At 38.4% G+C, this 22,809-nt stretch overlaps 1 protein-coding gene across 9 annotated transcripts in view; it reads right to left on the minus strand.

Moving 5' to 3' along the window:
* Window positions 1-22,809, minus strand: part of ANO4 (anoctamin 4) — a 444,815-nt gene that overhangs the window by 148,476 nt on the left and 273,530 nt on the right. For all 9 annotated transcript variants that reach the window (XM_073900417.1, XM_073900416.1, XM_073900420.1 and 6 more), the window contains one exon: window positions 3,415-3,515. In XM_073900417.1, the coding sequence (XP_073756518.1) occupies window positions 3,415-3,515 (101 nt within the window). The remainder of the gene's footprint in view (window positions 1-3,414; window positions 3,516-22,809) is intronic.

Below are 22,809 nucleotides of genomic sequence, written 5' to 3' on the forward strand. Positions count from 1 at the left end.
CCAGTCGAGAAGAAAACCCATCGTCAGTTACAGTTTGAACTAGCAAGGAAGGAAAGGAGATTGAAGATAGAAGCCTGTAAGAGGTGAAGAAGAAAAAACTAAAAAGAGATTAACAGTGAGAAATGTAGTGGGAACATAGGGCATGCATTTTTGAGTAATGAAATCTTATGAAATACTTTCCATTGATATTTCTTCCTCTCATTATCGTAATTTTTTATGGTTGCTCCTCACCTACACAGCCTGTGCAATGATTTGGAGCAATTGGTATTCGTATGAATTTAGCCGAGGTCAGCTTTTCTTCAAGGAATGAAGAAACGGATAGCCAGCCTCCTGGCTACATGTACAATTTAATGGGCATACTATTACATTAACTAATATTTTATACAGCACTTTAGTTTACAGAACACTTCTCTCATTTGATATAGGCAGGGTAATATAAAGATATGTATTTTACAACCAGTATGGGGAGAATACTAATCAGCATCAACATCCTGCTGCAAATAACCACACTGGGGAATACTGTCTAACCCCTGGCCCTGATTATAGGTGAATTAAAGAGGTAAAACAAGGAATCTTGGAAAAAATTTTTTAAAAGTGAGACTTGTTAAGGATGTGTTGTACTTCTGTATATCTGTATTTTTTAAAGCAGTACAGATTAAAATTTAGGGTGTAATTTGAATGGAGAGCATATGGATTAGATGCTTTATAAAAATGCAATCAGCCTTTCTATAGGTTGGGCTTCCACCAATGGAGTAGTAATGAAACTAATGTGGTTTATATGTATTCTGAACTGTTACTGAGCTCCCTCACTTACAGAAAATGGGAAGTCTATATACAGGTTGCTTTGTGTATCCATGAAAACTTAAAAATATATTCATGTTTTTAATAGGTAAAACTAAGAATAAGAATAAGAATAATAAGAAGCAGTGGTTTCTAGAGGTTTGTGCTAGGGTGAGAGCACAAGGGTTGGACAGATGGAGTAAAGAGGATTTTTAGGGCAGTGAAACTATTCTGTGATACCATAACGGTGGATACATGACATTATGGATTTTTCAAGACCCACAGAACTATACATCCCAAAGAGTGAACCCTAAAGTAAACTACGGACTTTAGATAGTAATAATATATCAATATTGGTCCATTAATTGTAACAAATATACCACATTAATGCAACCTGTAACAATAAGGAAACTGTGAATGGGATGGGAAGGGATATATGGGAACAGTGTACTATCAACTCAAATTTCTGTAAACCTAAAAATGCCCTAAAATTAGTCTATTAATTAAAAAGAGTCCATATCCATGGACATATAGGTATTTAAGAAGCAAATTTTATTCACAAATTCCCATAAGAAAATTATTCTTCAACTTTGTTTCAAACATGGTAGGAATAAAAATCCAAGGAGACTAAACCTGGGATTCAAACGTGTACTCTACAGAAAAAAATAAATACACATAACATTCTTTGAGGCATTCCATGTAGCCAAACTGATGTTTGTACATTTTGTGGAAGTGATATGGCAGGAAAATTCCTCCTTTGGAAATACAAAGATCTTCTTAGGCTAGAGTTATTTATCTGAAACATTGGATAAAATAATAGCACATATTTTAAATGCATCAGGCTGTAGTTAGTGAAGCTATGCTTAGGTAAAATCATGTCAATATTAATGAGGTCAATTAGTGTCCACACATTAACAGTCTTTTCTCCTAAAACTGTTCTGTAGGAACACCTATATTTAAAAAGAAGACTATTATATATAATAGTCTGTTCATAGTTAGTATGGTTACAATTTAGTCCCTGGATCACATTCTCTTAATGTGGCGTAAGGAAAGTATTAATGTTGCCTGGAGGCAGCACTTTTCTGCTACATAATGAGCATGTAGAAGTGTTGGCTATGATACAGTCAGGCCCTTCATATATGAAGTGCTTCCAGGTACTAGAAACTTGCTATACATTAACACTGCTCAAGTTTGTACAATTTGCTTGGGTTCTTTGCTTGAGAAATGTGTTCAGGTGTGAAGTTTTGTGAGATTTCTGGGGAGGGATAATGTATCAATTTCACTAAGTTTTACTATCTCACTTTTATCAGAACATAGACTTTTGATTGTTGGCTATAAGATGCTGGTCTGATATATGACTCTATTTAAGCATAGATTTCTTTTCCTTTTGGTCTTGATGTGTGATATAGTATTAATCCATATTGGACAGTTATAGCATTGATAAATAACCGGCTTTAATTATAATTATAGTATAACAAGTTTCAATGGAAACTAAATTGATAAATGACTCAGTGATTTTATATAATATTTTTTAATCCTTGGGTTCTCAGGTTTCCTTTGTCACATTTTAAATATAAAAATAAATCAAAAGTTTAGAACTATGTTTATCTCGATTCCTTTGGGAATTTTGCCTTGAGGTAAACAGATGCTAGAAATCCCAGCCTCTATTTTGACTTGTATTAGAACATAAAGGCCAATAAACAAAGAAAATAAGATGCACCAGGGAGATACATTACAGACCTCTGAATGGAAACTGCTCTTCTCTAAATGTGTCCCTAGCGCCTCTCCATCTCTATAATTTTCCACAGCTCATTAAGAGGTATATTTTAGAATTGGCACCAGTTTGCCTGGTTTCTGTCATCTGACTTGGTCTTATTGGCAAACTGTGAATCAAAAGTATTTAATTCTTTAGTCCCTTTAGAACTGTCCTTGGCACTAAATCCCTCCATCTCCTTTAGAAGATTCCATTATTTACTTCCCACATATCTTGGCATTTATAATTTCAAGTTTAATACTTTATTTTATTTCCATCTAACAAATACGGATCACTTTTCCTTAATCTGTATGGAAACTGAATATTCACTATGAAATGCAGGTAAATTAATCCTTTAAATAACTAAGCAATCCTCATAAAGTATTTTCTAATTACCCTTGGAAAAAATATCAATGCTTGTTTTTGCACAGTATTTATGACTTGGCTTTTTTAAAATTTAAAAATAGTTTATTTAAAAAATAGATCACATTTTTATGAATTTTTTTGAACTTGCTTTACTGGAAGCAGATTTGAATGTCAGTAAGGATCTGCACCACTGATGCCTGGGGTCTGGCCATTCAAAGCAGCAACACGCAGGACTTCTGAAAATGGCATTTTAGAAATGAAAATGCTACTTGGAAAATGCTTCTTTCTCATAGGCACTTGACAAATCTACCTGCTAAGGACTGAATTAGCCAGGAATTTTCACAAAAAGCCATGGAATCATTGGAAATCACAAAGACTTACACATTTCCTAAACATTTTAAAGGATCTTCTCTAACAGTGTCCCAGTCTGCATTTCAGTTTTATTTGTTCCAAGAGAGGAGCACATTGGTTTACAGGGAAGCAGCAAAGAGTAGGGAAAATATATTTACACCTACCTGAAAGGCATTCTTACATTCATTTGTTCTGCATATCTTCCAAGCACTTCCCATGGGGCATGCAACTTCACAAAGATAATGTCACTATTTATTAGAGAGGACTGAAACAGAAAAAAGAAACTAAATTGAAAAGTATATCCAAGTCTCCTATGGTTTAAATTGAATTGGAACTTAGAACACATGAATCTATATGGAGTTTAAGATTTGGGGCATTCTTCACCAAAAAATTGGGTCCTTATGTGTGCATCCATTCATTCAAAAAATATACCACTGTGTGTCAGGCACTGGAGAGCCAGCTGTGAACAAAAGAGATATGAATGGCATTTACATTCTGCAAACATACAAAAAAAAAAAGAAATAGGCAAAAACAAGTTTAAAAGAAAGGAATAAATTCAGATGGTGATGAATGTTCTGAAGATAACGAAGTTAATGGGAGAAGTTATAGGGAGGAGGGCACACACTACTTTGGGCAAGGGGTGCAGAAAAGGCCCCTCTGTAGAAGGGACATACAAATTTGAGACACAAAGGAGCCAGGGCTGGTTAAGAGCATGGGATGAGTGTTCTAGGTGCAAAGGCCCTAAGCTGGGAAACTGCTTGGTATGTCTGATGTTCCGGGGGCAGTAAGGAGAGCAGAGTGGCTGGAGTGTATTTATCATGAAGATTAGCATAAGAAGAGGCTCAAAAGATGGGAGGAGCCAGCATGTGCAGTGCTTTACCAGCCCCAACGGGACAACTGGACTTTATTTTAGGAACACTGGAAAGTCATATTGATTTAGGTTTTCAAAGATCCCTGAGGTTGCTGCATGGAGAAAAAATTATAAGGGAGAGCTGCAGCAAAAGCAGAGAGAAGAAGAGATGTTCTCCATCAACCAGGCAAAAGCAAAAATTAGTGGTGGTGGAGATAGGGGGACTTGGTGATGTGAGCCTTGAATCTGGGTTCGTGTCAGGGAAGGCTTTTTCAAAGGACTATGTTCTTTGGCCCAAAACTTTTGGCTCCTCTTGGGATTTTTATTAACATAGCACATAGACAAGGAAGTAAACCAAGACTTTATATTTTATTTTTTTAAGAGATTTTATTTATTTATTTGAGAAAGAGTGAGCAAGAGACAGCCCAAGCCAGGGGAGGGGCAAAGGGAGAAGGAGAAGCAGACTCCCCACTGAGCAGGGAGCCCGATGCGGGACTCGATCCCAGATCCCAGGACCTGGAGATCATGACCTGAGCCAAAGGCAGACACTTAACTGACTGAGCCACCCAAGCACCCAGGACTTTACATTTCAATAACCACCCAACAAGTTTTGTTCTATGTCTCTGGCCAAAGGGACAACTCCAATTAGATTTTCTTTGGAAGTCATTTCCCAGGGGGAGGGCTGGGTTGTGGAAGGAGGTAGAAGAAAAATGAGAAAACAGTGAGCCAAACCAGCTTAAACCAGCAAAGTGCTCTATTATTTATCCATATCTTTTTCACACAGGCTCATTCTGGACTGCATGCCATTTAAATTTTTACAGTGTAAGAATGTCAACAGATGTGTTAGGCTTTTATGGCTAACCTCTCCTTGTAACAGTATTTATAAACAATCCAATACTTTTACACAGCTGGCAAAAATAGAAGCTCAAATTCATGGGGTAAATTTGCACTATGGGGAATTGTTTTTAAATTGTAGATGATGTCCAATTGCAATTCATTGCTCATATTTTCATTCAGAGTCTTCTTGCTGGGCTTATAAATATTTCACTTAATTTATAAGAATTCTTCAAGGTATTATGAAAATCAAATTGGTATCAACTACAAAGTTCCCAGGGACTCTGACAGTGCTGAATTTCCCGAAAGGAGGAGGTCCTGGGCCCAAATCCACAATGGTGGAGGGCACCCTTTGATACTGGTCTAAAAAACCAAACATTCTGGCAATTCAGGCCGAAATGAGGTTTTATATTCTAGCTTGGGACAAGCAGATCTCTGACTGAATGTAAGTCCTCTAAAAACAAGGAAAGTTTCTGTTATTCACAGTTAAATCCTCTAGGCCTAGCACAATGCCTGGTCCAGAGGGAGGACACAACCAATACTCATCTAATTCAGAATATGGCTAGTGAAATGTGAACAGTTAGTCCTGGCCCAGACAAATGCTGTTTGTCCTGTGAAGCAAGAAGTACCTGCAGATGAAGTGGCTCTTGAAGCCAACATAGCTGATAACTGCAAATGAGGTACCCACCCAGGGAACAGACAGGTCAGTACACACTGAAGATGTGATGGACCAGTGCTGGTTCTCTTTGCACGAATTGGTTTTCTATTTAGTAACCTATTATATCCAATTCTCTCTATACTGGGTACTTGGAGCTATGTAGCCAGGGTGAGTGTGAATGAGCTCACAGGTGGCAGTGTCCATACAGAACACGGAGAAACTGCACATGCCCACAAAAATCTCCATTCTGTCCCATTCATGTCTGCAGATGTAGATCTGAGATGGTCTCAGCTTACCAGTTGAGCATTTTTGTACATTGGAAAAGATTGCCATTTATTTTCCAATATATAGTACAGTTTTCCAAATTATAAAAAAAGAAAGACTATTTTCTAAAAAATAATGGATCTTATTGTTTATATTAAAGATATACTTCAGAGTCTGGGAAGGTTTTGTGGCTTTCCCACCTAGAAATGTTAATTGTGATAATGGGAATTCTTTAAACTCACTTAGCTTTCCTGTAAGATTCACATTTACTTGTTCTTTTTTCTCTCATCTTCCTACAAGACAAAGAGGGAAACTGTACAACAAGGAATATGGGAATGTGACTGATTCACAGATTCAACCAAACTATGATTTATAGCAGAATATAATCTCAGGATATACTCTCTTCATGAAATTACTGTAATTGCTAAATTTACAAAAAGTAAATACAGTGGAAGAAAAATCATTTTGTAGCTCTCCATGAATATATGAAAACATTAAAGAGAATACATTAAAATATTCTACTTAGGGCACATTTTTTAAATGCCACATTTATGTGTGTGGAAAAGCCAAGTTCATCATCTGAACACAAAGTCAACTCAAACTTAAAATTCTAATGTGGGATCTCTTCTATTTTCTGCAAAAAAGTATAGCTGTTTTGAATCATTCAGCATGATAAAAATAACTTCATTTTGCTTATTTTGATTATAATAATAATTATAAAGCCATTGCTTTATTATTATTTTCTAGAGCTCTGTAATTTTGGAAGCACTTTCACATTGTTACCTCATTTTATTCCTACGCAAACCTTGCGAGGGAGGCTTTCCTTCAATTTCTTAAAGGGGAGAGAGAGACTGGTCAAGTAATTCACTCATAGTCAAACTGAACATTTATCCCAGATACAGTTAAGACTCACATCCCTTGACTCCCTTGTCAATTCTACCTAATCAATTCTGAGGTTTAAATAAATAATTTCTGAATTGTTCTTTTATCAGTTTATAAAAGCTAAACTGAAAAGAATTTTATATATTAGAAAACAAAGCAATAAAAATGAAGCAAAATTAAGCTATTAATGAACTGAGATTTGATTTGAGACAATTAAAAGTTATTTTCATAATCTTGGGAAAAATGTTAGCTGAATTCCCTTGGATGAGGATGGATGTCTATTCATAGGTCGTGTGTGTGTGTGTGTGTAACTTATTATTTACATTCAGTTTTTAAAGGAGGAACTGAACTTCAGCCCAGAAAAATAAATATGAAACAGATTACTGCTAATTATATGGCTCATATATCACTCTTTTCTCTACCACTGAATGATTATGCTACTGTTTCTAAATAGGTTTTTCCTCATTATTAAGTATTCCTTTCCACATAAATCCAAGTGCACAAGTGACAAAGCGAAGATAAATGAAAATGATTTTTTGAAACATAGTCATTTCATTAATATCCCACCCTTTAGTTTAGAACCATGGGGAGAAGAAAAATGGCCAGTTAGAGGAGTTTGGAAAACATCCTGAGAAATTAAGAAGTAGCAAGGAAACTACCTCCAGTAGAAAGAGACAATATTCACAGGAAACATTCCTTCTTTCTTTCCTTCATTCAACAAGATCCCATTCAATACCTTCTATGCACTAGATGCTAAGAGTGCAAGGATATATACAAGTCCTGGTCCTCGCCTGGGTATGTCATGATTTAGTAAGGGAAGGTTAGATCAAGCACCAGTAAGGAAAAAGAGAAATATCATGCCATTATCTAATTCAAGGCATCTCTCTCAGACATATGTGGATGCACACATGTTTACATCTCATGACCCCTGATACCATTGCTGAGGAGATGCTGATGGAGAGACAGCTTTGGAAGTGGGGCATGGAGATAGAGCACAAACTCAGTTTTGGAAATGTTGTTTCAGTTACCCATGAGAAAATGCCTTGTGCATAGTTAGATAAATTAGTCTGGAGCTCAGGGGAGCAGTCTAGGCCAGAGATACAAAGTAAGCATGGCCAGGATAGAGATGGTATTTAAATCTATGGGATTGGAAGAGGTCACTTTGAGAGAGAGTATAGGTGCAGAGCCACATGGGTAGCTGAACTTCAGAAGTTAGTTTAAAAATGCACACTCTGTATTTGTATCTTTGGGGTAAATACCTAGTAGTGCAATTTCTGGGTCATAGGGTAGGTCTATTTTTAACTTTTTGAGGAACCTCCATACTGTTTTCCAGAGTGGCTGCACTAGTTTGCATTCCCACGAGTAGTGTAAGAGGGCACCTGCACCCCAATGTTTACAGCTGTGATGTCCACAATAGCTGAACTATGGTAAGAGCCCAGATATCCATTGACAGATGAATGGATAAAGAAGATATGGTATTTATATACAATGGAATATTACTCAGCCACCAAAAAGAATGAAATTTTGCCATTTGCCATTTGCAAATGGAACTATAGGGTATTATGCTAAGTGAAATAAGTCAGAGAAAGACAATTATCATATGATTTCACTCATATGTGGAATTTAAGAAACAAAACAGATGAACAGAGGGGAAGGGAGGAAAAAATAAAATAAGACAAAATCAGAGAGGGATATAAACCATAAGAGACTCTTAACTCTATGAAACAAACTGAGGGTTGCTGGAGGGGAGGTGGGTGGGGGATGGGATAACTGGGTGATGGGCATTAAGGAGGGCATGGGATAGAATGAGCACTGGGTGTTATATTTAACTGATGAATCACTAAATTCTACCTCTGAAACTAATAATACACTATGTGTTGACTACATTGAATTTAAATAAAAAATTAAAAGAGAAAAAAACAAAAAAAAAGAATGCAGACTCTGAGGTCAGACTACCTATATTCATATTCATATGTGTCTCTCTTACCAGCTCTGTGATCTTGGGCAAGGTATTTAACCTCTCTGTGCCTCAGCTGTTCAACTGTAATATGGGAAATGATAGCAATATCTAACTATGGAATCATATTAAATGGCATAATATGGATAAGATGCATAGGTGAAAACATGTTAATTATCATGATCTCCAAGAAGGGTCATGCCACATTGGTGGTGTTGGGAAGAACACAGCACTCTTACTCATCCAAGTTACAAACTGTAAATGTGGCAAATAAGGAACCAATATCTAAGGAAAATTTTCCAGTCTTTGACTACAAGTCTAAGTCTGAAGAAACCCTGAGAATCAAGCCCCCAATTTCTGTCTCAGGGTCCCTCCATGGTCCCCAGGGTCTCTTATATGTTCCTCAAGGACATTCATTCATTAACATTCAACAGATATTCACTCACTACTACATATCAGATACTCTGTGAATACACAAAGTAGACAGAATTTAGTTTAGAGTAGTAGACAATCATTAAACAATACATAAACATATGATTTAAAATTATGAGAAGTGACAAAAAGGAAAAAATATAATGCTGTGGGAGAGAAGAACTGGAGGCACCTGGCTTTAGATTGCCTGGTTGACCTCTGAAGGTATGGCATCTAATCTGAGATCCAAAAGATAAGAAAGGGCTAGCCATGGAGAAACCAAATGAAGAGCATTCCAGACAGAGGCAACAGCAGGTACGAAGACCTGGAGATTGTACCATAAACTGAAAGGCTCAGGTGACTGGACATTGTAAGGTGTGAAGTAGGGAGAGTTACCTGAGATGAGTTTGGAGAAAATGGTTGTGGACAGATCATGCCAGGCCAAGTTCAATGTGGTAAGGAGTTCAGATTTTATTCTGTAAGGTCACTGAAAAATCACCAATGGGTTAAATGCAGGAAGGTAACAGAATTACTTGTTTTGTAAAGCATACTCTGAATGTCCTGTGGAAAATGTCCCAGAAGGAACACAAGACTTGAAAGGTCAATAGGAAAGTTATTCTAGTAGGTCAGGTGAGACCAGATGATGGCTGAAACCAGAAGGTAGATGTAGTGAGGAAAAAAATGGGACAGACTAGAGATTAATTTGGAGGCAGATTTGAAAGGATTTAGGATTGGTCAAATGAGGAGAGAGAGAAAAAAATCCAGTGTCCAGATTAGTGTGCATGTTGTTTCACCTGGAAAATGAATGGATGGTAGTACCACACAATGATAGAGAGAAGAATCAGGGAAAAGATGTCTGTTTACTTTGGGACATGCTATGTTTGAGATCCCTGGGAGATATTTACATTCAAGTGTGAAGTAGGCAAATAGGTATGTGAGTCTGGCTCGGGGTGGGGTTTGGGGAGATGGGACTTATTAATTTGAGAATTACAGACACACCATTGATATTTAAAAGCATAGAACTTGATGAAGGTACCTAAGGAAGTCGCAAAGACTAGGCACTAGGGCACACTGACATTTAGAAGGTCTGGAAGAGGAGAAAGCAACCATCAAAGGAGACTAAGAAGGAGCCACCAGAGAAGTAGGTGGGAAACAACAAGAGGGACAAAACAGAAGCTGGGAGGAATGGGGGTTTCTAGAAGGATGACAGCTCAGGGAACCCTTCCCACAGCTAACCCAGGCTGCTGCCTGAAGTTGGCCTTATTCAGTAGTGCCATTTGTCTCATTGCTGCCTCTTTGTGCTTGCTGACACTGCCATTGGCCCTGGCTCTGAAGAGGATGCAGAGCTGAGGTGGAATGGCTTCCAACAGTGTTCAGCTTGTTCCCTGGAAAGGAAACCAGGAGCTTCCATGAGGAGTCAGAGCTAATTTCAAGGAGGGCACACAAGTACCAAGCCAGGTCTCTCCCAAGTGCCTCTCCCTGCCACATGCAAACCAGCAGCAAAGAATGAAGCCCACACACGGCTCCCTTTGCCCACATTGGGGAGAGCTCTCAGCCCTCTCAGAGAACCTTGTCAAGGGCTCAGAAGTGCCTTGAGTCTGTGCTCTTCACCTGGAGTTCCCTGTCTCTGGCTGTATGCTCTCCACACTTCTCCCAGGAATTCTCAGGCAAAAACTCCCGGCAACCTCCCAGGATTTCTGAGATGGACATACAGATCGACCTCCCCTCTACCTCCACGCCTTCATCACACACACATATGCTGATTTCAAAATAAAAGCTCATTACAATTTGAGTTTCATTTTACATCTACGAGATAGGTCTGAATGAGATCATGATCTTGTATATACTCACATATGGATAGAGCATGTATGTGTATACATAAAGGAAATATACTGGAAATCACATTTGCCACAGAAACCTTATTATGGGAAATTTTTATCAATTTATTTTCATTTCAGGTCCATTTTCACTGGTTGGTTTATATTAAAACAGGATGGTGGCAATTCTTAAAAAGTAGCAGGAAAGAGAAAAGCAATTTAAAAGGATTTGATTAATCATTTATTTATCAAATATTTATTGCATGTGTATTAATCACCAGTTCTGTGCTGAGCAAGGGTCCCTGGTGTTATAAAGAGGCAACTAACTCTGATGTGCCTTGGTCTACACAAAAAAGGAGACAGTTCCTGTCCATGAGAAGCTAATACCCTAGCCATGGAGATACAATAACTGAATACGTAATTTGAGGAGAATTATAAAACAATAAATAAACAATGCATGATATGTAACCTTTCTTCATACATTGAAAAAAAAATAGAGTAGAGAAACCACATGGTGTAAGGCTTAAAAGTCCTAGCTTTGGAATTCCTAAGCTTTGGAATTCAAGGTTCAAGGGCCAGATAATGCTACCTTAGTAGCTGATGACCTTGAGCAAAATATTTCATCTCTATAAGCCTCCATTCTCTCATCTGTGAAATGTGAATAACAGCATTTACTTCAGATTTCTTCTGAGAACTACAAGGTTTAATGCATGCAAAGTATTTAGTTAGTTCCTTGTGCACTAAAAATGCTCTTTAAAGGGTGAGGAAGGTATGTGATTCATCATCAAAGGCATTTTGAAAATATTTTCCAAAGTTAAAGTTTTGATTGAGGAACAAAAAAGATCGCTTCTTCCAACCTGGTTTGCAGATTTTGGCCATGAAAATATAGTGATGGAACATTAGGAATAAAGAGGTATTTGCTTGGAGGGACTAGGAAAGGCAGCTGCATGTGAAAACGAAAGATTGTTTCCTCTCCATGGATATTACAGAGTGAATGTCTGGTTCAAGGGAGCCTGCCTCTCTCACTTGCAAGCTCATTAGATTCTGGTTTCATCTAAAATAAATAGTAAGACTGGGGTTATGTCTGTACCCAAAAGGAAGAGGGAACAGGTGGAAGGGGAGAATGAAATGGAGGCCTGTGGGGGAATAGTCTCCATAGGTCTAGGTTCATCCACAGCACCCCAAGAAGTCTTGGGGCCCTACAAGAGGTTGCCAAAGTTAAAAAGGTCCCTTTATCATCTTACATCAACTGAACTCAAAAGATGATGCCAAATCCTTTTTTTAAACTTGAAGGAAATGGTCTTAAAAGAGCTGGAACTTAGGGCACAGAAGTCTAAAAAGATCTAGGCATAGATACTTTCCAAAAGTATCTAGAAGTATCCTTGCCTTGTCTTGAAAGGTAACCATTGGCCAACGGTGCTGCCGTGCAGTGGAAAGAACACCTGGTCAGGAAAGAACACCTGCCACAGCTTTCCACTGCACACCTGGGTAAGTCACTTCACTCTTCTCTCAGTTCCCCTCTGACCCCAGAGAGATCACATGACCCCTGAGCTGCAGACTTCCACAGTCTTTGAGGCACAGATTGGAATAAGCTATGAAAGCATGTTTAAAACTACCCAGTCGTGGCCCTGTCTCTGACTGGGCCTTAGATTTGGAAACTGACGTCTTCCTCTCTGCCCTCAGTTTCCTCACCTTCAGAAGGAAGGTCTGGAATCATTCAGTTTGTTCCAAACATGTTCAGTGGAAGTGTCCCTGGAAATCGTGGTGGTCTTCGCAGATGACCATGAATCTCACCCTGGGAACTGTAATTTAGCACTCACTCACTTATCCATTCATGTATTCCACAAAACTTCACTGAGAGCCTATGAGGTGTCAGGAGGACAGCTATGAATAAGACAGACTGAGTCGCTGCTTCCGTGAATTCTACTGGAGAGAGAGACTCTCAATGAACAGGTATATAATATTTCTGATGGTGTGCTTTGAAGAAGAATAAAGAAGGGTAAGGAAAAAAAAGTAATGGTGGGAAGAAGATACTATTTTAGACAGAGTGGTGTGAACAGGCTTTTTGATAAGGTGACATTTGAGCAGAAACCTGAAGAAAGCACTTAAGAATACAGTTTTATTATCCAAGGAGAGAACATTCCAGGCAGCAAGAAGTGTCAAAGGCAAAGGGCTTGAGGCATAAATATGCCTCACGTTTCATTTTATTGAGCACAAAGGATCAAATCAGGGTAGTCACTTGCACCTATTCTGTATACCCTAAGTCAAATAGCTGGATGTCACTTTCTCATAACTGTACTGGTAAGAAAACAAAGCAAACCCTTAAAACGCTGGGTCAAAAAAAAAAAAGATACTAATTTCAGCTAGGAACTTAGATAAGCCTCTTGGAGAAAAAGATCGCGGTGGTTCAGACCTAAAGACACATACAGATTGAAAGTGAAGGGATGAAAAGAGATATTCCATGCAAATAGAAATAAAAAAATAAAAGGCAGGGTTAACAATACTTATATAAAAAAATAGACTTTAAAAAAGGACTATAACAAGACACGAAGAAGGGCCTTACATAACGATAAAGGGATCAGTCCAATAGGAGGATATAACAATTATAAATCTCTATGCACCCAGCATAGGAGCACCTAAATATATAAAGCAAATATTAACAGACGTAAGGGTAAAAATTGACAGTAGTACAAAAATAGTAGGAGACTTTAACACCCCACTTACATCAATGAGTAGATCATCCACACAAAAAAATCAATAAGAAAACAGTGGCTTTGAATGACACGTTAGAACAGATGGACTTAAGAGATATATACAGAACATTCTGTCCAAAAACAGTAGGATACATATTTTTTTTTCAAGCGCACATTGAATATTCTCCAGGATAAATCATGTTAGACCACAAAACAAGTCTCGATAAATTAAGAAGATTGAAATCACATCAACGATCTTTTCTGAACAAACTGCCATGACTAGAGATCAATTACAAGGAAAAAAAAAACAAACAGAAAAAACACAAACACATGGAGGCTAAACAACATACTACTAAGCAACCAATGGGTAAATGAAGAAATCAAAAAGGAAATCAAAAAATACATGCAGACAAAAGAAAATGGAAACATAACTGTCTCAAATCTTTGGAACATGGCAAAAGCAGTTCTGAAAGTATATAGTGATATAGGCTGACCTCAAGAAACAAGAAAAATCTCAAACAATCTAACCTTACACATAAAGAAACTAGAAAAAGAGGAATAAAGCCCAAAGTTAGTAGAAGGAAAGTAATAATAAAGATCACAGTAGAGGAGCACCTGGGTGGCTGGGTTGGTTGAGCATTTGGCTCTTGGTATTGGCTCAGGTCATGATCTCAGGGTTGTGGGATCCAGCCCTGCGTAGGGGGTCTGCACTCAGTGAGGAGTCTGCTGGAGATTCTCTCCCTCTCCTGCTGCCCCTCCCCCTGCTCATACTCTCCCTCTCTCTCAAATAATAAAATCTTTTAAAGATCCAAGTAGAAATAAATGAAATGGAGGAAAAAACAATAGGAAAGATCAATGAAACCAAGAACTAATTCTTTGAAAAGATAAAATTGATAAACCTTTAGCCAGATTCATCAAGATAAAGAGAGGATTCAAGTACATAAATTTGTACAACCACTGTGGTAAACAGTATGGTGGTTCCTCAAACAATTAAAAATAGAAATACCATACAATCCAATAATTTCACTACTGAGTATTTACCCAGAGAAAATGAAAACACTGTGTGTGTAAGACTGTTGAATCACAGACCTGTACCTCTGAAACAAATAATACATTATATGTTAAAAAAAAAAAAAAGAAGATAGTAGGAAGGGAAAAATGAAGGGGGGGAAGTCAGAGGGGGAGATGAACCATGAGAGACTATGGACTCTGAGAAACAAACTGAGGGTTCTAGAGGGAAGGGGGGAGGGGGATGATTTAGCCTGGTGATGGGTATTAAAGAGGGCACGTACTGCATGGAGCACTGGGTGTTATATGCAAACAATGAATCATGGATCACTACATCAAAAACTAATGATGTAATGTATGGTGATTAACATAACATAATAAAATAAAATTTAAAAAAAGAAATGAAAACACTAATTCAAAAAGATATATGAGCCCTATGTTTGTTGCAATATTATTTACAATATCCAAGTTATGGAAGCAACCTAAGTGTCCAATGATAGATGAATGGGTAAAGAAGTTGTGGGCTGTGTGTGTGTGTGTGTGTGTGTCCTTATATTATACATTAGAGGATATTATGTTAGGTGAAACAAGTCAGACACAGAAAGACAAATATCATATGATTTCATTTGTATATGGAATCTAAAAAACAAAACAGAAACAATCATAAGTACAGAGAAGAAATGGGTGGTTGCTGGAGGGGGGAAGGTGAAGGGGATAATGAGGTACAAACTTTCAGTTATAAAATAAATAAGAATGAAGGGGGGTAAATCGGATGGGGAGATGAACCATGAGAGACCATGGACTCTGAGAAACAAACTGAGGGTTCTAGAGGGGAGGCGGGTGGGGGATGGGTTAGCCTGGTGATGGGTATTAAGGAGGGCACGTATTGAATGGAGCACTGGGTGTTATACACAAACAATGAATCATGGAACACTACATCAAAAACTAATGATGTAATGTATGGTGATTAACATAATAATAAAAAAATAATAAAAATAAATAAGTCACGAAATGCAAAGTACAGCATAGGGAATACAGTCAATAATATCATAATAATGTTATATGGTGACAGATGGTAACTACACTTACAGTGAGCATAGAATAATGTATAGAATTGTCAGATCACTATGTTGCACACCTGAAACTAATATAACACTGTATGTCAACTCTAATTCAATTAAAACAAAACAAAACAAAAACAGTGGTAGCGGTAGTGCTACCACATGCTAGGAAGTATTTTAGGGTTTTTATTATTTATTATATTAAATAATATAATCTTCACCAAACCCTATGAGGCAAGCATTATTGGTATCCTAATTTATTGCAGACAAGAAATCAAAGCACAAAGAGGTACAGTACCCTTGCTAAGATCACACAGTAAGTAAGGAGTGGAGCCTAGGTTCTCATCAAGGCAGCTGGACAGTTGCTGTACCAGAGGAGAGCTGGGCCTAATATGAATGTATTTTCTCATGGATTCAATTCCACTGTCATTTTATTTTTTGGAAAAATGCTTAGTTACACATTGGAATCCAGGGTATAGTGCATACAGTTCCCTCTACACAACCTAAAATGAATGTAAGGCCAGTAGTAAAAACAAATTTGAAACCCAGTTCTTCCACTCACGATGTGTATTTCTGGGCATGTTATTAGTTCATGAGCCTCCATTTACTCATTTGTAAAACGGGGATAACAACACACACCTTGCAGGGTTGTTCTGAAACTGACATGGTTGTGCTATAAATGGTTGACTAAGGATTTCATCTTCTTCCCAGAGTTACTGAATGCTTGATGGACATTCCGCTAACCCCTTGCTAATGCTACAATTCTATTCTCTGAAACTTATGGAGAATTGTACATTTCTGGAGAGGTAAAAGGCTCGAGGTAATCACTAAGCAATTTCTTCTCCTCTCAGCAGGCCTGCCATCTAGCCAGCTGTGTGTCATGCCATCTAGCCACTCGCACTTTTCTGAGCTTCCATTTTCTCCGAAAAATGAGGGTGTACATCTCTAAGGAGATTTTTTTTTTCTTTTTTGCGTTTTTAAACTTGATTCCCTTAGGGACACATGAGAATTTGTGAGTATAGTTCAAAAAGGCTCTTCAGTTGATTCTGATACAATTCTCTCTCTACAACTCATGCACTCATGCACAAACACACAGTCACTATGCCCTGGTGGAAAGAAACCTCTGAGGTACTGTATATATTCCTAAATGGCCTCAATGTTCATTCCCTGAGAATGATGTTAGCGTCAGCAACAGGAAATACATGTGTGAAATGACCGCTCACGCCTCCTCAGCAGACATTTAGATGGGGTTGCCCATTCACGCTCTAGTCTCATCTACTTGTTTTCCCTGGATGATCTCATCCCATTTCCAATGGCTTTCAATGTCACCTATCGTCCAAAGTCTCCCAGATTCTTATCTCTGGCCCCGACCTCTCTTCTGAGTCCCAGATCAGCCTAGCCGATGACTACCATGATACTTGCCCTTGGCTGTCTCATTGGCACATCAGACTCTATGTGTCTAAAATGGATCCACTTCTCTGGCAAAACTGCTCTTCTCATGAGTACCCCCAGATTTAGGAAATGGCAAAAACAGCCATCAGGTTGCTCAAGACCAGGAGTTGTCTTTGACTTCTCCGTCTTCCTTACCCCACATACAATTACTCACCATGTCTTACTGATCTTCCCTCTTAAAATGCCTTTGAATCTGCCCACTTCTCTCCATCTCCACTGCCACCATCCTCCTTTGAGTCACCATCATCTATCTCCTCAAAGACCTGCAACGGCCTCTTAGCTGGGCTCGTTCCAATTCCATTCTTCTTCTTCTTTTTTTCTTTTTCCCAATTCCATTCGTGCCTTGTGTATCTCACTGGCATCAGAAACACCTTTAAAAATGCATTGTGATCCATGGTTTCCCATGGCTCTCTGGAAAATCACTAAAGTGGTTATTTTGTGCCACTCTTTCTTTCTCTAGGTTCCAGTCACATGGGCCTTTCTTCTTCTTTCTAAATCACCAAGCTCTTGATAGTCTCAGAGTTTCCTCATATGCTATTTTCTCTGCCTGATAGATTCCAGGCTCTTTCAGGTCTCAAGTTATTTGGTAGGCAGAATTTTAATATTATTCCCAAGATTCCCACCCTCCTGGTGTACTCGTCTGGTATAACCTCCTCCCCTTATGGAACCTGTGAATATGAGGGGCTATCACTTCTGGGATCAGGATACTGATCCGCTGACTGAGTTAATCATAAGTACAGATTGTCCTGGATTGACCTTAACTAATTAGGTGAGTCCTCAAAAGAGAGCCTTGAGATCAGAGAGATTCTGCTGCTGGTTTTAGGGAAGTGAGTTACTGTACTGTAAGGGCGTCTATGATGGTGAGGAATCATGAGTGGTTCTAGGAGCTGAGAGCAGTCCCTGGTTGGCAGCCAGTAAGAAAATGTGAGTGTTGGTCCTACAACCTCTAGAAACTAAATTCTGCTAAAAACCATGTGAGAGAAGCTTAAGCTCCAGAAAGGAACGCAGCCTGGCTGACACCTGATGGTAGTGTTGTGGAATCCTGATCAAAAGACCCTGCTGACTTATACCTGGACTCCTGACACCCGCAGAAACTATGAAATCATAAACATAGGTTATTTTAAGCCTCTTAAGTTTGAGGTTATCTCTTATGCAGCAATATAAAACTAATACAGGTCACATTTCAATGAGCTAAATCTGTAATTATGTATTACACTGTTGTCTCTAGGAGACTGTTCAGCTTCTCCATAGCTGTACTTCCAATACCCAGTATGTTACTAAGCACATAGTCATTGAGAATGAACGTTCCCTAAATTAATTTATGAACATCTTGGGATCTAGACTATGAATAGCTTTTTCATGTTGTTGATTACCTTGTTAAAACCCTATTAGATTAGATGGGATCTATATATCCTACTGCTGTGAATATTTGAATGTCTTCACTTCATCTGCTGCTAACTGGAATTCAATTCCTCTTACTATGTTTCCTTCTACATGATGTTGTGGCTTCTTTATGTAAAATAAAATTTTTAAAGCAGAAAAAAAAAACCCTATTAGAAAAAAATTCATCTTCTTGCTACCACAAAGGTTTCAAAATGGCTTAAATTTATGAGGAGCTCAAGTAAACACTCCTCTAGGTCACAATCAGGAGAGATCCAGTGATAGGGAGCTAAACACAAATCTTCACACAATTCATCAAAGGTTCCCTCTATTGCCATTAAATGATCACCAATGCAACCTACTCTTGGTTACTCTGCATCAACCCTGATGATTCCTACATCAAGCTTAGGAAACTTACTTCATCAGGTTATCTGAAGAAAATCAATGTCTGGTCTATCAGTCAAGATGGGCTAAGTTATGCTACAACAACAAATAACCCCAAATATCAGTGACTTAAAATGGTAGAGCTATATTGTCAATATGGTAGCTACTGGTCATGTGTGGCTACTGAGCACTTAAAATATAGCTAGTCCAAATTGAGATATGCTAGCTGTAGAAAATACACTAAATTCTGAAGACTTAAAGAAATAATGTAAAGAATGTAATGAAATAAAGAATGTGAAATACCTAATTCCTATATTGATTACATGTTTAAATAATTTCATCTATTGGATTAAATAAAACTATTAAAATTGATTTGTTTTTGTTTTTTTTTTTTTTTTACTTTTGACCTGTGACTATTAGAAAATTTAAAATCACATAATTTTTATTGGCTGGTGTGCAATGACAAATGTTGATTTCTTTTTTTTTTTGCTACCTGTCCATTGCAGGTCAGTTCACTTTAGTAATTCAGTGATTCATGATGATGGGTCACTGTGCCAGAGAGAAGGAAGATCCTGAAGGGTCTCATAAGGACACATGCCACTTCTGTGTCCATCCCATTGGGCAGAAACAGTCATATGGATCCATTTGTCTATAAGACCATCAGGTAGAGGGATTGTATCTGACGAGTAGTGCTAATTAATACACACTGGTATAGAATAGCCTTCCTCCATCACCTACTTAGGATCACAGTAAACCTAGTGTATAAAACAAATGTCTCTTCTTCCTCACAACATAATGAATCATAAAGTTGGGGAGAGTATGTGCTATGGTGAGCGCTGTGAATTGTCTAAGACTGTTGAATCACAGACCTGTACCTCTGAAACAAATAATACGTTATATGTTAAAAAAAGAAGAAGAAGATAGTAGGAAGGGAAAAATGAAGGGTGGGAAATCGGAGGGGGAGACAAACCATAAGAGACTATGGACTCTGAGAAACAAACTGAGGGTTCTAGAGGGGACGGGGGTGGGGGATGGGTTAGCCTGGTGATGGGTATTAAAGAGGGAATGTAGTGAATGGAGCACTGGGTGTTATATGCAAACAATGAATCATGGAACACTACATCAAAAACTAATGATGTAATGTATGGTGATTAACATAACATAATAAAAAAAGTGTTATATCACTATAGTGGGGAAAAAAAGTCATTCAAACAAACAACATTATTAAAGGTAATCTTAACTACATCCCAATACTGGCCCCTGGGGATATAGAGAAAGCTAAGACCTGTTCCTGCATCTCAGGGAACTCACATTTTAGCAGAGCCATTATTATACTAACTATAAATAATGTGATGGATATGAACAGAAGTTAGTTTAATGTCCTATGGGAGGGTAGGAGTGAAAATGCTTTCTTTGTGGATGCTCCCTCTGTGTAGCACTAAATCTCTCCTCGGAAGTAAGGAATGTCATTTCTGATCTACATAACCTGAAAAGTCCTTTCACTTGTTACAGATCATCATAACATCTCCCTATTCCTTCAAGGTAGCATATGAGATAAGTTGGAGACATCTATATCACTGTTATGCTTTATATTACCATAAATGATCAACCCACTGATAACTGACATAGGAATAACCCATGTGTCATTATGCCCTTACTAAATTACAGTGATTAACAGCCATAAAATAAGCATGACCCAGAAAGGACAGATGCACAGGGTGGCTGCTGCCAGTGAAGAAGCAATTTAACTTTGGGAATACCTTCTAATGAGCTTGGAAAGGTTAGGACATCCTTCCTAGGCCTGTTCTATTTATCTTTTGGTGGAAATGCTGATCAAAATTGGAGAATGCAATAATAGGGCACACAGCTATATAGCTTACAAAGTGCTTTTTCCTAAAGGTTATGAAAAAGTTGTCAAGAATGGGGTTCATATGAGTTTTGATAACAAAGAAATGTACCTGATAGGTTATACCTAACTCATATCAGCATTATGCCAGTAAGGAACTGATATATCTCCTTTGCCTATTTTATAGCACTAAGATATCTACCTATTGACATAGATATAAATATACATATATTAGGTATTATATAATATATATTAAACAGATTAAATATTAGATAATATAAATGTTAATATATATTAGATAATGCATTTGAAACCACGTTGTGTGGGTTCCATTAATGTGTCCCTGACACTGGGTTCTCTTCTCCTTCAGGGAAAATGGTCTTCTGAGTTTTCTGGTCCACTATGGTAGGCTGGAACCATTTCATGAGCTCTGGCTATTAAGCTGTGAGCAGAACCTTGAAGACTGCTGTGTGATTCATCTTTCCCTGCTACAGAAGGAGGTGTCTGGGTGAAACTTTCCTGGTAACTATAAGAGCAGTCTCCTTCCCCCTCCCCTATTATCCTGACATCAAGAACTAAACCCTGCTGCCTTAAGCCTCCAAGATGTCAAAGCCTTGAGTGACATGGGAAGTTATATAAAGATCTGCATGGAACTTCATGAGATACCAAGGAGATCTAGCAGGAAAGGGAACCCAAATACAAGACTGAGGATACTCTATCATTTTGGAGATCAAAGAGAAGAGGTAGGCAAGCAAGGGAGACTGAGAAAGGGCCAATGAAGAAGGGAGAAAGCTAGGAGAGCATGACATGCTCCAGAGCCAAGTGAGCATCTTTCAAGGGGCAAACAATAAAATATGAGCAGCGATGCTGCTGACAATGTCAGTAAGAGAAGAGAGATGACATGACTGCTGGATTTCGGTCACGGCCGACCGTTATGAAAGCTGTTTCTGTTGAACGAAGGGGAAGGCTCAGCCTGAGTAGTTTGAAAGGAAAATGGTAGGTGAGAAAGCAGAGACAGTGATACCAGACAAATCTTCCAGGAAGATTTTCTGTGAGGTGGAGAAGAAAAATGGGGCAGTCGTTGGAGGAGAACATGGGGGTCAAGGGATTTCTCTAAGATGTGAGTTACAGAACAAAACCAAAAGACAACCGACAGAATGGGAGAAGATATTTGCAAATGACATATCAGATAAAGGGCTAGTATCCAAAATCTATAAAGAACTTATCCAACTCAACACCCAAAGAACAAATGATCCAATCAAGAAATGGGCAGAAGACATGAACAGACATTTTTTCAAAGAAGACATCCAAATGGCCAACAGACACATGAAAAAGTGCTCAACATCACTTGGCATCAGGGAAATCCAAATCAAAACCTCCATGAGATACCACCTCACACCAATCAGAATGGCTAAAATTAACAAGTCAGGAAACAACAGATGTTGGCGGGGATGTGGAGAAAGGGGAACCCTCCTACACTGTTGGTGGGAATGCAAGCTGGTGCAGCCACTCTGGAAAACAGCATGGAGGTTCCTCAAAAAGTTGAAAATAGAGCTACCATATGATCCAGCAATTGCACTACTGGGTATTTACCCCAAAGATACAAATGTGGGGATCAGAAGGGGTACGTGCACCCCGATTTTTATAGCAGCAATGTCCACCATAGCCAAACTGTGGTAAGAGGCAAGATGTCCATCAACAGATGAATGGATAAAGAAGATGTGGTATATATAGACAATGGAATATTATGCAGCCATCAAAAGGAATGAAATCTTGCCATTTGCAACAACGTGGATGGAACTGGAGGGTGTTATGCTAAGCGAAATAAGTCAATCAGAGAAGGACATGTATCATATGACCTCACTGATATGAGGGATTCTTAATCTCAGGAAACAAACTGAGGGCTGCTGGAGTGGTAGGGGGTGGGAGGGATAGGGTGGCCGCGTGATAGACATTGGGGTGGGTATGTGCTATGGTGAGTGCTGCGAATTGTGTGACTGTTGAATCACAGACCTGTACCTCTGAAACAAATAACAAATACCTGTACCTCTGAAACAAATAT

This window comes from Callorhinus ursinus, unplaced genomic scaffold (genome assembly GCF_003265705.2).
Source record: "Callorhinus ursinus isolate GAN/ISIS: 27379988/994484 unplaced genomic scaffold, GSC_fseal_2.0 scaffold14, whole genome shotgun sequence".
NCBI classification, from domain to species: Eukaryota; Metazoa; Chordata; class Mammalia; order Carnivora; family Otariidae; genus Callorhinus; species Callorhinus ursinus.